This window comes from Mandrillus leucophaeus, unplaced genomic scaffold (assembly GCF_000951045.1).
Source record: "Mandrillus leucophaeus isolate KB7577 unplaced genomic scaffold, Mleu.le_1.0 Scaffold173, whole genome shotgun sequence".
Taxonomy (NCBI): Eukaryota; Metazoa; Chordata; class Mammalia; order Primates; family Cercopithecidae; genus Mandrillus; species Mandrillus leucophaeus.
Genome location: NW_012101732.1, coordinates 4,631,324 through 4,653,540, shown reverse-complemented (window position 1 = coordinate 4,653,540; position 22,217 = coordinate 4,631,324). Strand labels below are relative to the sequence as shown.

At 35.7% G+C, this 22,217-nt stretch overlaps 1 protein-coding gene across 4 annotated transcripts in view; it reads left to right on the top strand.

Moving 5' to 3' along the window:
• Positions 1–290: 290 nt before the first annotated feature.
• The window catches only part of PHF20L1 (PHD finger protein 20-like 1), a 75,092-nt gene continuing 53,165 nt past the window's right edge, over positions 291–22,217 (top strand). For 2 of the 4 annotated variants that reach the window (XM_011977098.1, XM_011977097.1), the window contains exons 1-4: positions 318–602; positions 2,745–2,864; positions 19,266–19,437; positions 19,590–19,674. In XM_011977098.1, coding sequence (XP_011832488.1) covers positions 2,782–2,864; positions 19,266–19,437; positions 19,590–19,674 — 340 coding nt within the window. In that variant the 5' untranslated portion in view covers positions 318–602; positions 2,745–2,781. Of the gene's footprint in view, positions 603–2,744; positions 2,865–19,265; positions 19,438–19,589; positions 19,675–22,217 lie in introns of all 4 variants that reach the window. The other 2 variants (XM_011977099.1, XM_011977096.1) reach the window with 2 other exon arrangements.

The window sequence follows — 22,217 nt, the reverse complement described above, 5'->3', positions numbered from 1 at the left end:
ACCATGTAGTGCATTTGAAAAAGTTTGCCAAGGGTCCTGGGTAGAGGGGTTTGGGGGACGTGGTTCCCAACGAATCAAGAATAACAAGCAATGCCCTTCGTCCTCAAATCTCAAAGGTCAAACACTTCACAACTACCAATAGGCACCAAGAGCTCGCGTTCTTTCCTCCACTAACCCAGAGCCCCGCCCGCTAGCGGTCCATCAACGACCGCAAAGCCCCGCCTCCCACGGCGGCCCGCCAATCTGCTGCGCGGCCCGGGCCCAACCCTCGCGAGTCACGTGACAAGGCCAGGCCCGCTTCCGGCACGTCGCGGGCGGCTGACGTCGCCGGGGCCCGGCGTCGCGTCAGGGCTGGCCGGCGGCGGAGGCGGTGGCGGCGGCGATGGCAGCGGACCCTGAGCGAGCTTGAGGGCTCGGACCCAGCTCCCTCCCGCGAAACCTTGGGCCGATCCGGCGCTGCGGCCCCAGCTCGCTCCGCTCCTGCTCCCTCCCCGGCCGCTGCCTGGGCGGAGGCAGAGGCAGAGGCCCGGGCTGGCCGCCCTGCTCGTACCCCAGCTCGGCCCCGGACGGCCCGGCTGCTGTGCAGAGAGGAGGCCGAGTCGGTAAGAGGCGGCGGCGGCTGAGCCGGGAGGCCGCCTGGCCACCGCCAGGCCGCCCGGGACGGCCCCATTCTGGTGTCTCTCTCTCCGGCCCGCTCCCCTCCTGCCTCCCTCCCCGTAACTCGCCGGCCCTATTGTCTGGGCGCCGCCGCTCCCCCTTCCCCTCCCTTCCTTACCCCCCTGCCGAGGGCCGGATGGCTGTCAAACCTGGAGGCTTCTCCAGCTCCCTGCCAGCCCGGTCTCAGCCTTTCCTGCCTGTCGCTTGCCACCCCTCTCTGGCTTCACCTCCTCACCTTTTTTGGCCTGGCGGTCATTCTCTGACCATTGCTTTACGTTATCCGTCTCTATGTCTTCTTGCTCATTTCTTCTTCTCTCTCACTTGTCATCTCCGAAAACTTCCACTGTTCTATTTCTTGCCATTCTTTGCTCCTTTCCTTTCTGTTTTTATTCCTCTCCGTGCTCTCTGCCTTCTTTTTGCTTCAAGTTTTACTCCCAGTAGGCTGTCTTACTTTATAAAAGTTCCTTAATTCAAGTCCCTCTTCATCCTTCCCTCTTCAAACCTAAGACAAAGGAAAATCTTGTTTTTGTCTGGTACTTCACCCCTAAGTGTCAGTGGGGGATTATACTTACTCAATCCATCGCTTAATTATGGGCTGTAAGTTTGATCCTAGAAGATGTTAGTGTACCTTTACTACCTCTTACTGAATTCTTCCTGTGACGGACAGCAGAAAAGGTTGATTCGATTTCTACACATTTAAGTAACTGCCTTACATGTTGCACACTGACGAGACCTCTGTTAGAAATATTCATACATTTGTTCTTTTGCACCACCTACACCCTGGGCAAGATCCCTGTTAACATTTTAATGCTTTAATATTTGCTTATGCCATAGCAGGAGGATACCCACTCTCCCCCTCCAACCATGAGTATTTGAGTTCGCATATTTTCATGGCCCGTATTGATGCTATTTTTTTCCCTGATCTATCAGGCTCTTTCAAAGAGAAAAGAGGGAGCAGTTGAAATTTTATGTTTGCTGTTCTGTTTTGTCTATTTTGAATTGTGACAAAACCATTATAAAAAATGACAAGTGTGTGTGTTTCTTTTTTTCGTTTTAAACTCTAGGGAACATAGTCATTAGTGATCTCAAATATTGAAGGACATTTTAGGGATCTCTCCTTGCCCCGGTAACAATCAATTCACATTTCTAATTATGAGTTATGTTTTGATTAGGTTATCTCAAAATTTATTCATGTTCCTCATATACCCATTAGTGAAAAAGAGGCCACCTCAAATGTGCTCGGTGGCCAGTGTGGCCCAAAATGTAATACTTTGCATGTGAACGACCTAGGGATACATAGGTACTCCTTTGCAGTTTTTGTTCTAGCATTACAACCACTTTTATTATCAATGTGGACACTGTCTGTATTGAAATATAGTAGAAATACTCAGAGTTAACAAAAGCATATTATTGCTTGTTGAATGTGAAGTATAAGAAAGCAGTCTCTTTTGTAACACTATATGTTAAATTAAAATTATTGAATTATATGCTGCCAAGGTGGGAGATCATGAGTAATGAAACATCCTAATCCCAAGAGGAATTAGTGGTATCTTTACTGGCAGAGGATTGTGCCCACTGTTTCCTCCATCTTTGTGTGCTGTAGGGCCTTATCTAATGTTTTGTAGTATGAGGCACTCAACAAATATTTGTTGAAATTAAAAAATTGATTTTGTTCTCAAGAATTTCAGTAGTCGTATTCCAGAACATTCAGCTGCCTTAATTTTTCAAAGGCAGGAAAGCATTTTCAACTGTCCCCATGGAGAATTTTCTTGGGTATCTTCAAGCTAAAATATAAAGCATTTTTAGCTATTAACAATTTTTAACAGTCCATTTATTCATTCTTTTTAGATAGTTATGTTTTCTTGTTCTTTTTCTTAAGTCATTATCAAGATTGCCTGCAGATTGCACAGAACTTTATATAGAGATGTTGGTAATACTCCTTCAGATTTCTTAACAATTTGGCAAGTATTTTATATTCCCATGTATTGTTTTAGAAATTCTGTTTAAATTTAATTTTACCTGTTCCCTTATACTCTACTTCCTATGCATTTTCTGCATCGGAATCTAACTTTTTTCTTTCTCTTGAGGTAGTGAAAAGAGAATACTGAAGAATAGGATCTCAAGATGAGTAAAAAGCCCCCAAATCGCCCTGGAATCACTTTTGAGATTGGTGCTCGTTTGGAGGCACTGGACTACTTACAAAAATGGTATGGAAAATATAGAACTTTCACCTAAATATCACAATATCTGTAGCCTTACATGTGTTAATTAAGACAGTAAATTCCACTGATGGTAGCAGAAACATCAGTGTATTCACATTTTGATTACACATACGTTGTTTTTTAGTTTTCCTACTCTTTAGGCTTTTTCAGTTTAGCATTTAAAAACTATTTTTAGTCAACTGACTAAATTATTTAGTACAATCATTTTTGGTGTTTGAGAAATGAAAATAATTGTCTAGAGTGTGAGGTTTATGTATACCTCATATATACCTCACATGAGCTATATTGGTGGAAGTAGAGAGAGGAGTAATCCAGAGAACCAACTTCTCAAGTTTTGGATAAATTTTGTTTTAAATTGGTATTTTTGGTATGTCAGTGGTAGTCTTTCAAACTACAGAGTATATTAATGGTTAGCATAGCATTTTTTCATAGTGAACACTTTCAAAAACATCTCCACTATTCATTATCTCACCTAAAACCAAAATCACACTTAACCTCCTATTTTCCCTGGAGGGCCGTAACCTAAAGGCACGTTGTTACTCTCTCCAGTGCACAATAGGCTGTCCTTTCAGAACTATGTGTCTCCCACTATTCTGGCCATCGTGGTAAGTGGTATATGTAAACACCTCCCAACATAGCCTTTATACAGTGGTTAGGAAAAATTGATGAATTGGTATAAAACTACCATCTGGAAAGGACAGAAGGAGAAGCTACACGTAGGGGTCCCTGGGCCAGAGTAGGAATGAGGAGGATTCTCCTTTCTCCTAAGGAGTGTGTTCCTCATTTGGGTTAAGTGGCCCCTCATTCTGCTGTCTTGGCAGATGTCTTTTTGTTGCCATTCGCAGGCTCCTAACCTGAGAGGGGCATTAGAGGGGTTCCGCTTCTGGGAGGGATGCTGCCTTTGTTCCTCTTGAAGCCCATTTATTTTGATGCGAGCTCTTGTTTATCTGGTCTTGGAGTTTCCCAGACTTTTTGACATTTTCTCTCATTTAAAACCATAGTGGGCATTTTGTAGATTTACTTTTGATTGATTTGTATTAAGTCAACTTCCTGAGTTGGCGATGGCAGGCAGAGAAATCTTGTTTAGTCATGATATTTGACTGTATAGACCAGGCTAGGGTTTCTCTCTCTTAACATCTGGCGTTAGAGCTTGGCACATATCTCTGACCCCAGCTTAATGACCTATTGTTTTGAGCTCCGCTTTAGGACAGTTTGAAGCTACAATTTGAGATAGGGGGGTTAATTGATACTGTCACTAGGTAAAGAATGTACATGGTAGTTCTCAGGAGGGGTTTGGGAAGCACCTGGGAAATTAGGCAGTAGCATCTCTCCCAGTAGTGACGATCAAAATGTCTCCAGACCTTGCCAAATGACAACTGGAATGAGGGTGGGTGGCGGTAAAAATGATTGAGAACTCAGCATTAGAACATGCAACAAAAAATGCTAGTTGAGGCAGCACTTGGCTATCTTGGTTCTCATTTGACCAAGAGAAGCTTTTTACTCCAAAGGCATACTACTGAATCTCTGTGTGATACAAGGGTGTAAGAAATAATACTTGTTACTTCTTTGACGTTACTCTTAAGTGATATATTTATTTTTTAAGTTATTGACTTTGTGACTTAGTTAATTCATATTAATATATTAGGCTTCCCAACTGACAGTGTTGCAGTTGAACTAGCTTCCAGTTTTGGAGAAACACATAGTTTATTCTGTCAGTAATTTTCAGGGTTATTAATATAACTTTGATATTAGTGAGAAATTTTCTTTTGGTAGTAAAATGTTTTCTAACTTAGGAGCTGTTAAATTTATGATCCAGTAGTTCAAAAAACTACAAAAAAGAACTTTTAAAACCATGCTTGAATGTACTTTTAGAGTATTCTGTGTTTTTAGAATACTTGGAATTTCAGAGAACAAATGAAAGTTGTATCTTCTTGCCACAAAATTCATATGTGCTTATTTGAGTAGTGTCATGCAAATGTACTCACTGATGGAGTTTAGATTTAATTTTAATAACCCTGGTAATAATAGTTCTCTATAATGGAAATAAGCGTTCGCCAGAATAATCACATATCACTGAAACTTGTTGCCAGTTTTGTTTTTATAAGCTGATTTATATAAAGATTTTGGCATTCTGTTTCAGGTGGCTCCTTAATTTAAAAAGGATTAAGAATATCATATGTATGTATTCTAGGTAATTTACAAAAATATTTTTCTCATTGTTATTTTGCTTATTAATGTCAGTAGTTTCAAGAACTAGTTAGGCTTAGCTGCCCCTTAAATTTAGTATTAGGTGGTGTGCTATTGGACCAACTATTTAATTACTAAGATACATTGAATTTTATATGGGACACAAAAGTTCTATGAGATTACTGCTCTTAACAGATCTTATTTATAAATGGGATAATAAACAGTTCTTCATATTATTACATTTATAAATGACCATTTTACATTTCATGGAAATTCTATAAATTTTTGCATTAATATTAAGTAAAATTATAGGATTATTTGATTGACGAGAAACTGACATTCTTGTGAGAAGCAAAATATTATAGTTAATCATTGAAAGTACACCGAAATTCTTTTCTCCCTCTTCTCCCACTCTTCTCTCCCTTCTTTCATATTCTATTTTTTGCATCCATATTGAATGCTTAGTCTTCCAAATTTATTCAATTCTTTTTGAAAAGTATTGAGTCATCTTTGAGATAAATGTAGTTTGAACTATTATAGGCATTGGATAGGGAGCAGCAGGAATGTAAATCTTGCTTACTGTCTCTATACTCAAAACATTTACAATAAGCAGTATATTACTGAGAAACTAACTTATCACATGTTGATAAATTACCTTTTGAAGAGAAGTGCAAAAGGAAAGTGGTGCAAGTGAAGAACCTAAAATGCCTATTAAAGGTTTTTCTTGCTTTTTTTTTTTTGAGACAGAGTCTTGCTCTGTCACCCAGGCTGGAGTGCAGTGGCATGATCTTGGCTCACTACAACCTCTACCTCCTGGGCTCAAGCTATCCTCTCACCTCAGCCTCTTGAGTAGCTGGAACTACAGGTGTGCACCACAAGTCTGGGCTAATTAAAAAAAAGATTTTTTTTGTAGAGATGAAGTGTCACTGTATTGCCCAGGCTGGTCTGGAATTCCTGGCCTCAAATGATCCTCCCACCTCAGCCTCCCAAAGTGCACTCCTGGCTGGTTTCTCATATATAAAAAAGGAAAATAGTTTCTGGTATGTGTCTAGACATAAAAGGATAAACTCTAAATTTAGTAGGTGGAAATAATCTGAAGTTAAGCTCTCACTTTTAGCTTTGGTGTAGATTTGATTTAACAGGAAGACTCAATCTGTGTTTCTCAGGAAAAGTATGTTATTATTGCTTGAACAAACTGTATCACATAATTCTTAAAGATCAGAAAGACAACATTGTACCTTTTTAAGTAGTGATTTATTTATTTTTATTTTATTTTATTTTATTTTTTTTTTTGAGACAGAGTCTCACTCTTTCGCCAGTCTGGAATTCAGTGGTGCGATCTCGGCTCACTGCAACCTCCGCTCGCTGCAACCTCCACCTCCCAGGTTCAGGCGATTCCCCTGCCTCGGCCTCCCGAGTAGCTGGGACTACAGGCACGCACCACCATGCCCAGCTAATTTTTTTTTTATTTTTAGAAGAGATAGGGTTTCACCATGTTGACCAGGGTGGTGTCCATCTCTTTACCTTGCGATCTGCCTGCCTCAGCCAAGGTAAACTCCTTCCTGGGATTCAAGTATACAAGACATGTGAGAGAGCAAGGTAGACTCAGCAGTGGAGGTGATTATTTTCTGCACAAGTAGATCTGTCTCTTATACACATCTAGATGTGTATAAGAGACAGGCCATCAGGAGGTCACTCATCTTAGTCCCAGTATTTGCTTTTTGATAATTGGATCTCCCCTACACTGACCAAACATAACTCCTGAGTGGTGTGAGCTGTTTTAATTTTTTAAAATATTATAGCTTTACAATATTTTAAAAACATTTTCTTTTAACTTTTTCAGTCATCTGCATAAAGACTTTGACATGCTAATATTTACAGCTAGCACAGTCAACTATTTTTTTATCTTATTTTCATCATGTTTTTCACAACAAACTCTGTGCATCCAAACCTTGGTATTCGGTTTTATAAATTCTGGGAGGTAGTAACATCATAAGAATAAAAATGAGTATAGGCGTGTTGATACAGAAGTATATTTGGGGAAGGAGAAAGTTGAGAGTTGAAGTTATATTGAAGACACTGTAAGCGGGTGGTTTAAATTTAGACTGTTACTTATTAATCCTATAAATATGGGTAAGTCCTTTAACTTGGTTTCCTTAGCAGTAATATGGAAGCAGCATTACTGGCTTTTATTTAGAGATTGGTTTTTAAGGTTCAAATAAAATTATATATTACTTTAAATTCTGCAGATTGGTACATAATCATAAAGCATTGAGGTAAATGCCGGGGAGAGGGAGAATAGAAAAGTAAATCTTTGGGGATCTGAAGAGTTAAGTGATTAAGTTTTTAAATGTAGCTTTAGTTGACAGGAGAGTGACTTGGAACCATAGAAGGCAAAACATGTCATTGCAACAAGCTGATGACATTTTTTTCTTTTTCCTTTTTTTTTTGAGATAGGGTCTTACTGTCGCCCAGGCTGCAGTGCTGTCACGAGATCATGACTTGCCACAGCCTGCAGCCTTTACCTCCCGAGGCTCAAACCATCCTCCTGCTTCAGCCTCCCAAGTAGCTGGGATTACAGGCATATGCCATAGTAACCTGCTGATTTTCCTTTTCTTTTTTTTTTTTTTTTTGTAGAGAAAGGTGTCTCTCTATGTTGCCCGGGCTGGTCTCGAACTCATGGGCTCAAGCAGTTCTTCCATCTGTCTTGTCCTTCCAAAGTTGTAGACAGTCTTTTTGAAGTGATAATAAAATCCTCATGTTTCCACAGAGTTTTACAGAGTTTGCTTGCAAGTATTAAAGTATCTAATCATTCTGAATATTGTTTAGTAAGAAAAGTGATAAAATCACACTGGTATTGACTACTGATTTAACTCCTGTTTTCTGATTGAAATTAAAATAGTTATTCTACAGTAAGCGATTGTTACGAAAACACAAGAGATTAAATAACATGCTCTGGTGTTAATCTTAAAATAAATTTGAAATGTAGAGTCAATTTAAAACATTCAGATGAGTTATGCTCCTGGGACTCTTTTGGAATATTTCTATTTAATTCTCTTCTAAATCTAAAGAAAAGGAAATATGAAAGATTAAAAATTATGGAGATAACTCCAAGTATCAGAGTTTAATAGAACAGTATAAATTTGAATTGGCAAATGCTGTTTTCACACATTCGGAGTTTTTTGAACTGTGTGAAACATTTGCAAATGTGAGTTTTTAAGATGTTCGTGAACAGAATTTTAATAGTATAGGAGAATTAAGGAAATTTGCAATATAGCAAGTACAAATACTTGTTAATTTAAATAAAGGTACACATTTTCTGAATAAAAAGTTACTTTTTTTCTAATTAGATTTAACTATTCAAAGGAAAATACTGCTAGAGAAAGTTGGGTCATCTATATTTAGAGTAGGAGAATGGTCCTAAAATGTAACACGTAGATCAAATACAGCATTGTAGGAACACTAGGTGAATACTTCAAAAACAGAGGTTCTTTTGCTAATATAAAATGCATGCAATTTTTGTCTTTTTGTAATTTGGGATTCTTTCCATTTGTCTATACATGGAAAGTAATGATTATTATTTTGACTCATTATCTTTGAAAACCAATGCCAGCCGTGGACTCAGAAAAAATATACAGTTGTATGTATACACCAAAATAAATGAATTATATACTATGATCATAAGTTCATAGAAAACTTACACATGCCCTCCAGCTTAAGGACCCTTCTTGCAGACAATTCAATTGAAATCTGTAAGTTTTGTTTAAAAAGTCTGAGATAATTTACATTTAGTCACAAATTTTGAATCTTAAGATCAAAGTGAATCATCGAGTTTAATTATCAAGCAGGTCTGTACCAGTACACAAACATTTTACTTCTATTTTAAAATTTCCACAAAAGAGAGCCCCATAAATTCCTTTGAACAATGCTAAATATAAGAAAGCTTCCCTGTACCCCTCCACAAATGTGAAAAGCATGATTAGAAATAGGGATAGAGAAGATTTATTTATTTGAACACACACCTGGTTTCAGGTAGTTCTTGCTCTAGTGTTCTTTTTTTATGTTAATTCATTGTTTATAGAACTTTTTCTGATTTATAAGCTTTTTCTGCTTATCCTAGTTTTTTTGAAAAACAAAAGTGTTAGAAAAAATAAATTAAACTGGAAGTCATAAAATATGGGTTTTAAGTGCTGTTTTGCCATGAACTAGTGATTTTGGAGAGGTATTTCTCTGCTTTAATGACCTTAAAATGAAAGTCTTACATTTTAGATGATCTTTCAGGTGCCATTGAATTCCAAACTCAATTTCTTTTTATTGATTTTCACCTATTCAGGAATGACAGGTTTTTTTTTTTGTTTGTTTTTTTTTTTTTTTTAAATCACACTTTTAGATGGGTAAATAACACAAACTTGAGGCGGAGGTAAGACAGTCAAAAAGTCATAGGTAGTTCAAAACTGCTGGCGAGCAGTTTTGAACTACCTATGGAGAGGAGAAAATGAGAAAAATGTAGAAAACTGAACATAATTTGGAAAAAAAATGGAGAGGTTTGAGCTATTTGGGGTATAACTATATTGGACATGAAACCTTTTGGCTCCCAATATAATGATCTCTCCACTACAGCCCATTGTCTCACATAGATTTCCTAAAGCTTTGAGCCCCAGTTAACTAAATGGGCTCAGTGTTCATGGACCACCGTAGTTTCTGATCGATTGTAGTAGTGAGTGTATGTCTGGCATCTAGAAGGGCCCTGAAAGTCCGGCAAGCCTATGCCACTCCTTTTCATTGGAATTAGAGGGCTTGAGCAAGGTAGGTAAATTTCAAGTTTATCTGTCCTAGAGAGCTTTCCTCCTAAGTTTACTTTAGAATCAAACCTCCAACCTGATGATTTCTTAGCCTCCTTCATACATTTATAATGAGGGTAAAGTCCAGGAATCGCAGGCTTACTGTGCTGTGCTTTTTGTGTGTGTGATCATATAGTGGTAAGGGTTGGAACAAGAGAAAAGACCGTTTTATTTGCTTTTCTGACATTTGGTTGAAGTCCAGCCATCACATATGACACACATCCAGCTCCCTATTTGTTACATCATTCCTGCCGAATGTATGTGTTACGAGATTTCACCCTGTCACATCACATTAGATAATGGTTTGGTTTTTAGTTGGGGGTTGATTAAAGCCACTAGCTGGGAAACAGTTTATCTTTTGTGGTAGTTAACTCTACTAAAAAGAATGTTTTGCAATTCTAGTTTTGCTGAGTAGACAGAAATGGCATCTGCAGATGCTTATGTTTTTAATTTTGGTTTTAAGTGATTTAAGCTGAGGGAGAAAATACTAGTTTTAATTTTAAGTTTTGAATATCAGTAGTACAATTTTTAAAAGAAATTAACGGAATATTGAAAAGGCAGCTTAGTTCTGCTGTTCCTCATTAAGGTCCCAGTTTTTTAGTATTTTTACTGTAACTGTGTATTTTAAAGAAGTGTTGACCACTCCCTATCATTTCTTGCTACAGATCATTAGTCAGCACATAAGAATATACTTCTTATTAAATTAGAAATTGGTATGCAAGTATTATGTTATTTCAGTAGTTATAATTACCTCAACTTTGGGAGGATTGTTGCAGTAAAGTTGAAGGAAGAATATAGATATTTACTTAATATTCAGAGTATCTTGAAAGTCTGTTTTCTTATTGTCAAAAAAGTTACCATCAATTAGAAATAAACGTATTTCTGGTACATCATGATTAGCGAGGGTACTGAAGTATAAACTACTTATATGAAATGGTGTATCTTCAAGGCCTTAACATAGTAACTTACTCATAAAAGGTACCCAGCATTATTGAATTTTGTTGGGTTTAAAAAGGATGAATGAACACAAAAGTTTTGGGATATCTTGAAATAACCTAGTTATCATTGCAGAAAATAATGGCAAATGCATTGTGACTTTTGGATTGAAAACTAAACATAAGATTTTATTTGTTAACCTAGATTAGCAAATTTAATTTATTTTTAAAGTCACTTTTTGTTTTCCTTTGTTCTGTAACATATATCCTAGATTTCCTCTTAATTTTAAAATTTATGAGTTTCAAACGTGATGAAAGTTAAGCTACTTTGTTTACTCCAATTATTTAATTTTAATAATGTGATGTTTCATACTTAGTCATAGTTGAGATGTTGTACCCTTTTGTTTTGAGAAATTTTAATAAAACAGAAGAGCCTTTTATCTTTGCTTAGTAATTTTATGCATGGAGGATATTTATTTTGTACAATTATTTTCCATACTCTTTGGTCTAACAAAACCAACTTTAGGCATGTTGTTTGTATATGAGAGATTAAAATTAAAATTTTAAGAAAAAATAAATAGATAAAATAATTTGATTTTTATATTGTTTTATCTGTTTTTAATTGGTAAGCATCCCCTATACTGAAGCACTGCCATAAATGTAATAAGAACTGAAAATCATCAGTTGCAAGATGCAGAATCTGTAATGATTGAATGCATAGTCTGCATGGACAGGAATACCTCAGTTCAAGGATCCACCATTCATTACCTGTTTTAACATGAGCAAGTTACTGAATCTTTCAGAGCCTCCATGACCTCCCTTTAAAAACTGGTAACAGTATTAGTACTTCATTTAAAGGGTTCTTTGAGGATTTAAGCAAAATAATGCATGTTATATGCCACATGGTAGGCACTTAAACATTAATTTTAATCATAACAGTAACATGAGCGTTCATTATTTTAAGAAGGTGCAGTCAAATGCAGGAGGAATCAATGTAAATTCATCAGACTTTAATCAGTAGGCATATAAACAAATATAACTGTCTGTAGTAAAGTTTTTTTAAAGTGCTAAATGTTAAGAAATATAACTGGCTGATTGCAACCTGCTCGATTTTGAGTTTCGCTAGCACAATTAAGTAACAATAGTTGTAACTTGAAAAAGCTGTATGAAGTGCATAAACTTTGAGTCCAATTCTCATGACAGAAAGATCATGTTTTAGTGGAGTAGGAAAGAAATTCTCTGTGGTCTAATGGATGCTTGTGGTGGGAGAAGGTAGTGAGTACAAAGGATATGGTACAGGTGTTTTGATTTGGTTAGAACTGACAATGTGAGTGAATATAGGCATGGCAGGATTCAGGTGCTGGGTGGGGGTTGGGAGGAGAGTGGAACAGGAACTTAAATACAGTGACCTGAAGTGAAACATTAATTTGCAAAGTACTGTCACAAGGTTCTAAAAGAGAAGACATAGCTAATTCTGTTCTTCTCTTTGTTGTAAAAGTTGTGGACAAGTAGGAAGCAGGGTGAACTATCAGCTCATGCCATATGTGTATTATGGGGATCAATAGGTATGAAAAGACCTGAGAAATAATATGATGAGATTCTTACACTTCAGTGTTGGAGAAGATATGGTTTTGACCTATAAGCTGTCATCTGAATGATTTGAAATTTTAGACTATTTTGTATTAACATTGCATTGTGAAATACTGAGTTTGAATTAATGAAGAGAGTTTTGTTTTCAGTTTATTGTTTTTAAAGTATGAAGCAAATGAACATGCAGTATCTGAAAGTGCTGAATTTAAAATACTGTAATTGTAGTAGGTGATATCATTGCTGCAGTTATAATCAATGGGTGAATGAGAAAACATTTTTGAAAATTATAAAGCTTAATGTAAATTTAAAGTGCTTCCAGGAAATTAAAAATTTTAAAGGGTAACTAGGATACAAGAATATTTTGTTTGCTTTGGGTTGCATTCTGTGTTAATTTTTGTTATTTGGCAAATAATCCTCTTACTAATAATTAGATGTAAGACAGCTCTTACCCTTCTATTTTCTAGTTCTTCTAATCTTTTAGTCATTTTTTATGACTACCATAGTTATAGATGAAGTTCTTATTCACAAAACTATTTTGAATTATTAATCCTAGATCCCTAGGATTCTGCTAATATTTTAGTTATGTTTAAGTCATATTTTAGGTGTATTTCATACATGCTATCCTTTAAAACATAAAGAAGTACTTTGTCCAAGAGAGCATCCTTGTTCAGATACTCTTTCTGTATGCTGTCATGTCTTTATTATACTGCTATCATTATGTTGAATTATGTTAACGTACTTGATTCTTTTTCTTTGTTGAATAAATGAAATGAATGAGGAACTGTCAATTTCTAAATTTACATGAATTAGACATCCTATTGGCTTATCCATATAAACAAGAAAATGACTACTTAAAATGCATAATTGGAATAACTTATTGAGGCAGTTTATAAAAAGATGTTGCCATTTTGATTGGTATGGTGCTTATTCAAATGATTAGTTAAATCCTAAATCTTTTCGTGAATTCTCATGGTCTATAGGGCATTTGTCAACATATTCTGGCCCTGCTTGGTGGATTGCAACCTGTCGTTGAGGTAGTTATCAACTCTATTTTGACTTAAGTTCAGGAGATTCTAGGTTGTATCAGTTAATTTCCCTTGTCATTTTCTCATGGTTGACTTTTTTTTTTTTATCAATACAGATAAAAATCTGGATATATATTTCAAATTAGAATATAAATCAGAATGAATTCCTTAAATGCAAATGATGTTTAGTTGTATTAATGTTCCTACGTTGAATGCAAAGAATTTTTTAAAATTAATCCGTCAGATTATATTTTTGGCATAGCTGCATGCCCACCATTGCTTCCCTCTTTTATCCTAGGATAATGAAGCTCTGACAGTTTGAGTTAATAAATGATCTTGCCTTTCAAAAGTTTCTGGTTTTGTGAATGTGGACCACTTTGAAAATCTAATTAACTTGGAAATTCTCACCTCAAAAGAATACCTATACACATGTACACCAAGCACATAACATTTTGCAGGCAGCCTCAGGGAATTCAGTCTCCTGATCTAGTGGGTGAGTCCAGACCTGCCCCTGTAAAACAGTTAACAATGTGAGCCAGAATAAGAATTCACTGGTAATAATTCCCATTTTAGGTTTCTGTAAAATATGCGAAAATAAATTTTAAGCAAAACATATTTATGTTTTGATAACACTTAAGAGTTGATACAACAGGGAACTGATACTGTATGTTTACAGTATAGCTAACCTGTTTGGTCAGTTTCTGTTCTTACGAGATTATGGTGTCAGTCCAGAATCTGTAGATACTGCCACTCTCTGAAGAGTCTTGTACAAGTGGGAGTCATAGTGTTAAAATGACAACATATCAGATAATGCAATAAAATGCTATAGGAGTTTAGAGAAGGTGAAAAACATTTTATTCTTGGTGATGGCTTTGCTCTACTCTAGTTATGGCTACAGTTTGACTTGGCCATTAGAGGACAGTAATTCAAAAGGGTCCCACACTAATTCAGAAAGGGTCTCAAGAAATCAGTTGAGATTAGTAGAATTGAGTATGTGAAAATTCTGTTAAATTCTGCAAGAATCATTTTAGAGTCTTCTCTATTTTGGAATGCTCATTTCCATTAAGCCAAATAAACAATAAAGAGTCCATTTTAGAGTGAATTATTTTTCTTGTTAAGTTTTCTGAAGGTAAACTCCTTCCTGGGATTCAAGTATACAAGACATGTGAGAGAGCAAGGTAGACTCAGCAGTGGAGGTGATTATTTTCTGCACAAGTAGATAACATTTAAACAATGCATGAATTTTTAAGTGGAATTAGGCAAGGTACATAGCAGAAATTGTATGGAATATTGCAGTAATATACAAAAGTTAAGAGAGCTCTATGTAGAATTTTGGCACTGAGAAATCCTACTTTTAGTGAAGTTGCCTTCTCTCTGTCTCTTTCGGTTGAACCCTTGAGAGATGCCAGCTATGGTGGTTTTCTTTTCTCTTTATCTCTAATCATTGTTACCGATGTCTTATCTGTGACTCTTTAAACTCTGAAACTTCAGTCTTCCACTTCTTGAATCTTTTTCCAAATTACTCATAAATGTCTGGGTTCGGGCCTAATCACTATTCTTTAATTTAACAGCTTTCTATGATTCAACCTTTAAAAAAATGACAAAACAAAAACATTAACACCACATCTTCCAAATTCAATCAGAAAAATCTTATGTTTAATTCACAGTCAATTAGAATAAAGCATAAATAGTACATCAAAATAATATTGTTGTAGTTCAGTATACAGAGGCATTTGTGAATACATTTGTGTTCAACAGGGTTTTTCCTTCACTGTATGTATCAAAACGTTATTACCATAAGCCATCTGCTAGAAATAACTTCACTGTGCAAAGCTATATGTTAAATTACTATTTAATGCATTTTACATGTATTGCAAAGATCTTGATGTTATGATTTTTTCCCTCTGAGATGTAACTGGCAACCAAATTAAGTACGCAAACGGTTGTTTCATTAGTTTGCTATTTTGTAGCCCTTCAAGTTTCAACCCCGCTAAGAAGTCCCATCTGATGTCTTACTATTCTCCTTTACCTGCTTTACTACTTACCATGTAGTCTAGCCAAAAGGACTATTACTCTTTCCTTTAAGTGCTCCTCCAGTCTCTGAACGTGAGGTCTTTGAGGACAAATAACCATATCCTACTTCTCTTGAAATCCATGGCTGCTTGCCCAGCTCAGAGTTGTGTGATGGTTTTAAGTTAGTGAACACTGAGTAAATGAATTATGCTCTGTGTATACACTTTGTTTGTGCTCATTAGGTCTATATTCTAGATGTCTCCTAGCAAGTCTAACATAAACAACGTCTCCCAAGAACCTTCAGTAAATTACAGATTTTCTATGGACTATTAAAGCATCTTGTATACAGTTTTTGTATACACTTACCAGTTTTACTATGTGTGATATAATCACTTAGATGGGCCTTATCGCATTTCTCCTTGGCATAGAGTACAGACTTTTGTTCCACTTAGTCTTGGTTTTTAATACTGGCTACACCATGTGTATTCTTGGACAGGTCTTCATCTGTTAAACATACACTATGTTTTCTATACCTTTGATGATTACCAAGATCAAATGAGAAAACATATAGAAAGAACAGTTGGTACTCAATAAGTAAAAAACACAGAGCCTGACATACATGTGACAGTAAATATTCTGATTCTTCTCTCTTTCTTTCTCCTAATCTGACCCTAAGCTAAACCCTTCAGTGATAGGAGTTATTTCCATTTTTTTTTTTTTTTTGAGACGGAGTTTCACTATCGTTGCCCAGTGCAATGGCACGATCTTGGCTCACTGCAACCTCTGCCTCCTGAGTTCAAGCAATTCTCCTGCCTCAGCCTCCCGAGTAGCTGGGATTACAGGCTTGCGCCACCATGCCTGGATAATTTTGTATTTTTAATAGAGACTGGGTTTCTCCATGCTGGTCATGCTGGTCTCGAACTCCTGACCTCAGGTGATCCATCTGCCTCAGCCTCCCAAAGTGCTGGATTACAGGCGTGAGCCACCGTGCCTGGCTGAGTTGTTTCCTTTTTATGTACCAACAGTGCCTACCAAGTGCCTTAGTCTTATTGGATGTTCAAATAAATGTTTAATGAATGAACAGAAATTTGGACATTTTTGATAATGGTAATATTTCTAACACCTTTTAAGATTCAAAATTTGATTAGTGAACATGATAAAAATTAAAATAGAGAAGAATCTGGGGTATTTGTGTTACTTATTTAATTCTTGGCCTTCATCCCAAGTGTACGTATCGGTTTCTAGATATTTATGTAGAGAGTACAGCATGCTATGACTTATCCTAAAGAGGATCCCCAAAACATAATTTTCATTTTGGTTGTTGCATCAGGCATCTCAGCCAGAATAATTTAAAATATTTTAGAAAAACCATAAGTCACTTTAAAATGCAATCCAGATTTAAATTATTTGAACTCACTTAGATGCTGATTCTTTACTGAATTAAGTCATGTTGTGAAAATAAAGATGTGTTTAACTCTGTTACTGTGGGCTATTCTCACTTTGAGAAGTGTTTCAAATATATAGAGTTGTATACATTTAGAATATGAAGGAACCTAAAGAATAAACTTATTTTTTTATTCAAAATGTAAATGATAAGACAAATTAAGCACATGAAATTAGAGGTGTTTATGTTTTGAGAGAAACTTAATAATTTTTATAATTGATAGAATATCTTTTTATAGTACTTTAATGGCTAGTGAAGGTTGAAAAATAAAGAACAACCTTGTTCTAGGTTTTTCTTAATGCTATTGATAATTTTTATGTTTTAAAAACCAGGGCAACAAAAACAAAACCAGAGCAACACTGCAAAAGACAAGTATTACAGAATTGATTCTAAGTGGGTGGGTTAGGCACGTCCACCTCAGGAAGTATGTTAATCTCCTAAGTTTTCTTGTTTTTATGCCTTTCTTTTTACTCCCTGCAAAAGACTAACATCTAACAAGGCTATAATTTGGTCAACTGCCTTCTTTGTTCTGAAGAAATGAGCAAATTGCCTTTCTTTAAAGCTGCTTCTTACTCCTGTAAACATTCCCTGAATAGCAGTTTTGTGTCCTGTCATGGTGCTAGGTGCTGGGGACTACAAAAGTAAACATGACTGTTTGTCTCCAGAAGCTCACCGGCCAGAGTAACGTTTTTAACCTCATCTTTCTTAGCTATTTGCTATCTCAAGAAATGTTAATACATTTTCATGATAAAAGGGGTTACATATTTTCTTGAATCTAGTAACACTGAATGCCTTATCTCCATCTCGCTGACTGCACCAAGAAGTCTTTCAATAAAGAATACAACCTAACGTTTTTAATCCAGTAATTCCCTAGCTTATTTGACAACACCCTTTTTTTTTTTTGGTGCCACACACATATCAGTGTTCCAAGAGATATAAATGTTCTGCAGCACCCAGTTTGAGTGAGAACCTGTGCAGAGATGATGTACAGCTATAATGAGATGAGTGCTGTCAGAGCAGCAGGAGCCCCAGGAGTTAGAGAAGTCTTCACACAAGCAGTTCTGTGTTTGACCAAGTCTGCAGTGATTTGTATACAAAGGAAGGAAAGGGTAGTTTAGGGCTCTGCAGAAAGAATAGAATGGAGAATAGCACAAATGTGTGAATGCTTGACACAGAGAGAATGTGTGAATACTTGACACAGAGCCATGTATGTTTGAGGAAAATCCAAGAACTCAATATCATTAGATCAAAGTGGAGTTGAATGTCAAAGATGGAAGAAGCTCTACCAGAGAATGATCCTTGAAATGTCTAAAAAACTCTGAATAGCAAGATTGAGCTATAAATTAAGTAGTAATCAGTTCCTACATTTCAAAGTTATATAAAGTCCATTGTAGTTTATATTTAAAGCTAGTTTTCCACAGGGAAAACAAAGATTCTGAATTTAGCAAAAACTAGCAAGAATATGGGATAAACTGTATGGTTGAATCATCCACTGTGTGCTGCTATTGAGTTCTGAATGTTATTTAATCATGCTTTAAAAAAAATTGAGTCATCTGTTAACATTTTAATACAGTACATTAAGAATGACGAAGCAACTTTCCTTGTAAAAAGTTTTAACGAATTCCTATTTTGGAATTACAGAATTATCACACATCAAGACAGAACAATGAAATATTTTATGTTTTTAAATTTAAGGTTTTACTGAGCCTTACCATCATTGTTGCTCTTTATAAAATATTGATAAATACAGAAAAATAAGAAAGTGAGCTTATGCCATATAAAGACAGTGTACATGCTGATGTATTTTTTGCTAGACAAAATTTACATATTTATATTTATGCTAAGTAGAGTGCTTATTTTTTACATTTTCCCCACATTGTAAATTCTTTGTAAACACCACATTCAGTGACTACATAATATTTCATTCAGTGTATATATCATTGTTTGCATAGCTCTAGACAATCTTCAGTTTTTCCAATCATATATTTAGATGGTTTCCACTTTATTTGTTATTACAAATAATGTTTTCTGTATATAATTCCAGAATTGGAATTGTTGGGTCAGAAAGTAGGAATATGTTTAAGGGTCTTGATGTATGTTACCACATTACTTCACAAAACAGTGCAGTCATTTATATTTCTACTGGGAGTGTATCAAGGAATTTATTCAGATTTTGAGTACAATCATTTATAAAGACAAGCAGACTTTTTTGATTAGTTTTAAAATATGGACGTATTTATTGTTTTGTTCATGGTTTTAATGGTAAGCAACGTTCAGCTAAGTCTTCTATGTATAATACTTTGTACAAATATAAGGATTTTCTCTTGATATGAAGCATTTTGACTTTTGAGGTATCCATCACGAATTGAAAAAATTGACTATGAGGAGGGCAAGATGTTGGTCCATTTTGAGCGCTGGAGTCATCGTTACGATGAGTGGATTTACTGGGACAGCAATAGATTGCGACCCCTTGAGAGACCGGCACTAAGAAAAGAAGGGCTAAAAGATGAGGAAGATTTCTTTGTAAGTAGCAGATTTTTTCTGTTTGCTGGTTTTGCCAGCTATGTAATGACATATTTTAAAAGGATTCTGTTAAATTATACAAAAGCCTGTTTTTGTTAAGGAAATGCTTATTTAATATACATGGAATTGATCTTAAAAGTTGTTTAAAATAGGATTTTAAAGCTGGAGAAGAAGTTCTGGCTCGTTGGACAGACTGTCGCTATTACCCTGCCAAGATTGAAGCAATTAACAAAGAAGGTATGTGTTTGAAATGATCTGAGACTTAAAATTAGATTAATAGTAAAATTTCACTATATTTTAAATTTTAATTAGTGTGTGTTATATCATCATGTATAACTTTTATATTTTCTGTAAGTATTCTTTTTTGGGAGCATTTAATTTGTTATATGTGTCTAGAATAAAATGCTACATGGTGTGCTACCTAAGTAGTGTTTAAATTAGTAGACAAAAATAGTTGGTTAAAATTTTTCAACTTTCAATTCACAGGCTTATATCATATGCATCTTATTTCTACTTCTCTGTTTCTAGTTTGTGACCAAGTTCTATTTATGAGCATCTACCCAAGAGTGTGAGGAAAGGTTAAAGATTTAGGGGAATTCAAATCAGTTCAATTCACAAGTGAAATACATAGGATATTTTCTGAGGGAAGAGTATGGAATTTTTACCAATTTGAGGATTTCCTTTATTGTGTCTCTCCCTGCTGTCCTATCGTTAATTTCTACAGATAATTAAGTTAATTTTCTAGTAGTTTTTTGTGGATATTTGTTAGAATATTAGATACTGAGCCAAAGTTACTTAAGTAATCAAAAATGTTGAAAGTAACCCAGAAATTAGGCTTATTAGTGTTGCAGCAGACTGGGAAATCATTGGACAGATCATTAATTTAAAACAGAATTCATATGCTGATTTATTTGGAAAGTTGTAAGAATTAATAATTAAATTATTATTGAAAACATACCTGAATATTTTGTTTTTTAAATTTCTCCTTTAAAAAAGTTATGGAATACTTGCACATGTTTGTTTAACTCAGTAATACATTAATTTTCTACTAAAGTTATTTCTTAAACTTGACCACTTAAACTAGTCCTCCCTATCCACAGGGGTTACATTCCAAGACCCCCAGTGACTACTTGAAACTTCGGAAACTACTGAACCCTATATATACTATGTTTTTTCCTATACTGTACATGTATATGAATGATCAAGTTTAATTTATAAATTAGGCACAGTAAGAAGTTAACAATAATAATAGAATAATCAAGCAATATATTGTAATAAAAGTTATATGAATGTGGTCTCTCTCTTTCTTCCTTCCTCTCTCTCTCACTCTCCCTTGTCTCTCTCTCATGAAATACCTTATTGTGCTATACTCACTCCTTTTCAGACCGCGGTTGACTGCAACTGTGGAAAGCGAAATCGTGGATAAGGGGGATTTCTGTATTCATTGTTATTACTAAAGAAACAAACATTGAGTGACAGCTTCTTGGCAAGAAGGGCATTTAATCTAAGTAAGGGGACATTTCCTTTAAACTGAGTCTTGAAAGACAACTAAGTTAGCTAAAGAAGTGATCAAAAGGTGATCTGGTGGAATAAATAAGTGGAAAATAACAGAAGTGGGAGAGGCATGCCATGTCATTTTAAGGAACTGCAGGTTGCTTAGAATGAAAGATTCGTTTAAAGATGATAGAATAGCTGGAGTACAGGTTGGAGGGAAAGGCAAAGATTGGTATATGAAGTGTCATGTAACCTTGCTAAAGAATTAGAATTTTATTTGGAGGTGATGGGAGCCATGGAAGAGTTTTTTAAGCCGAGGATTTAATCTAACAACAAACTTGAGCGAAAATAGGAGGTAAGAGAAGACAGAAGAGAAAACAGAGATATATTAAGGAATGTTAGGTGTGGAAAAATAAAAATCATAGTAGTCTAGCTAGAAATCATGATATAACTTTATAAAGACCTTAATCCAATATATTGTTTAATGAATTGAAATCATGAATATGGCTATGATTTTCTTACCACTGGTTACCCCTACAGAAAGAGTTGAGAGACATCTCAGTTGTCAGGTGTGCAGGCTGTTTCTTCTTTTCTAGTGGGGCCTGTATTTCCCTGTGCACTTACACTTCTGTGGAGCTGTGTTATGGAGCTTACATTCCCAAGTCTTATTCACGTTGGCTCTTGAGTGTCTAGTCCAGAGCCTAGCACATAGTAGACAGTCAGTAACAATTTGTGGAAGTAAAGGAAGAAGTCAAATCTCTTCTGTTGGTTAATAGGATGTACCCAAAACGAAGTAAAATTACACGGTCATTGCCCTCTACATTAATTCATAACAGTTTCTTTTAAGAGCTTTGGGACCTTCGTTCCATGCATCAAGTTCCCTGTGTGTGTGCAGATGCAAGTACACACATATCACACACACTCAGAACAAAACCACCCTCATTCTTTATTCTATCCCTTTCATCTACAGGCATTTAATATAGAAAATTCAGCTTACCTTAGTGGAAGAGTGATGATACTGATTGTGATCCCAGCGATTTCAAGAGTAGTTTCAGTGAACACATACTGAAATATTGGCAGATACTATTTGTTTTCTGAAAGCTATTAATACTGTGATTTCTGTATGTCCCAAGTGGTGGATAGTCCTGCCCCCTCCCCACCTTGACAAAAATCAGAAGAGCAAAAGAAGCCGTCCATTCAATGTAACAGCAAACCAAAATGAACAATTGTGAACATTTAGGCATTTGTAATATAGCATATAGAAGCGAAGAAAAGGGGCCAGTCAG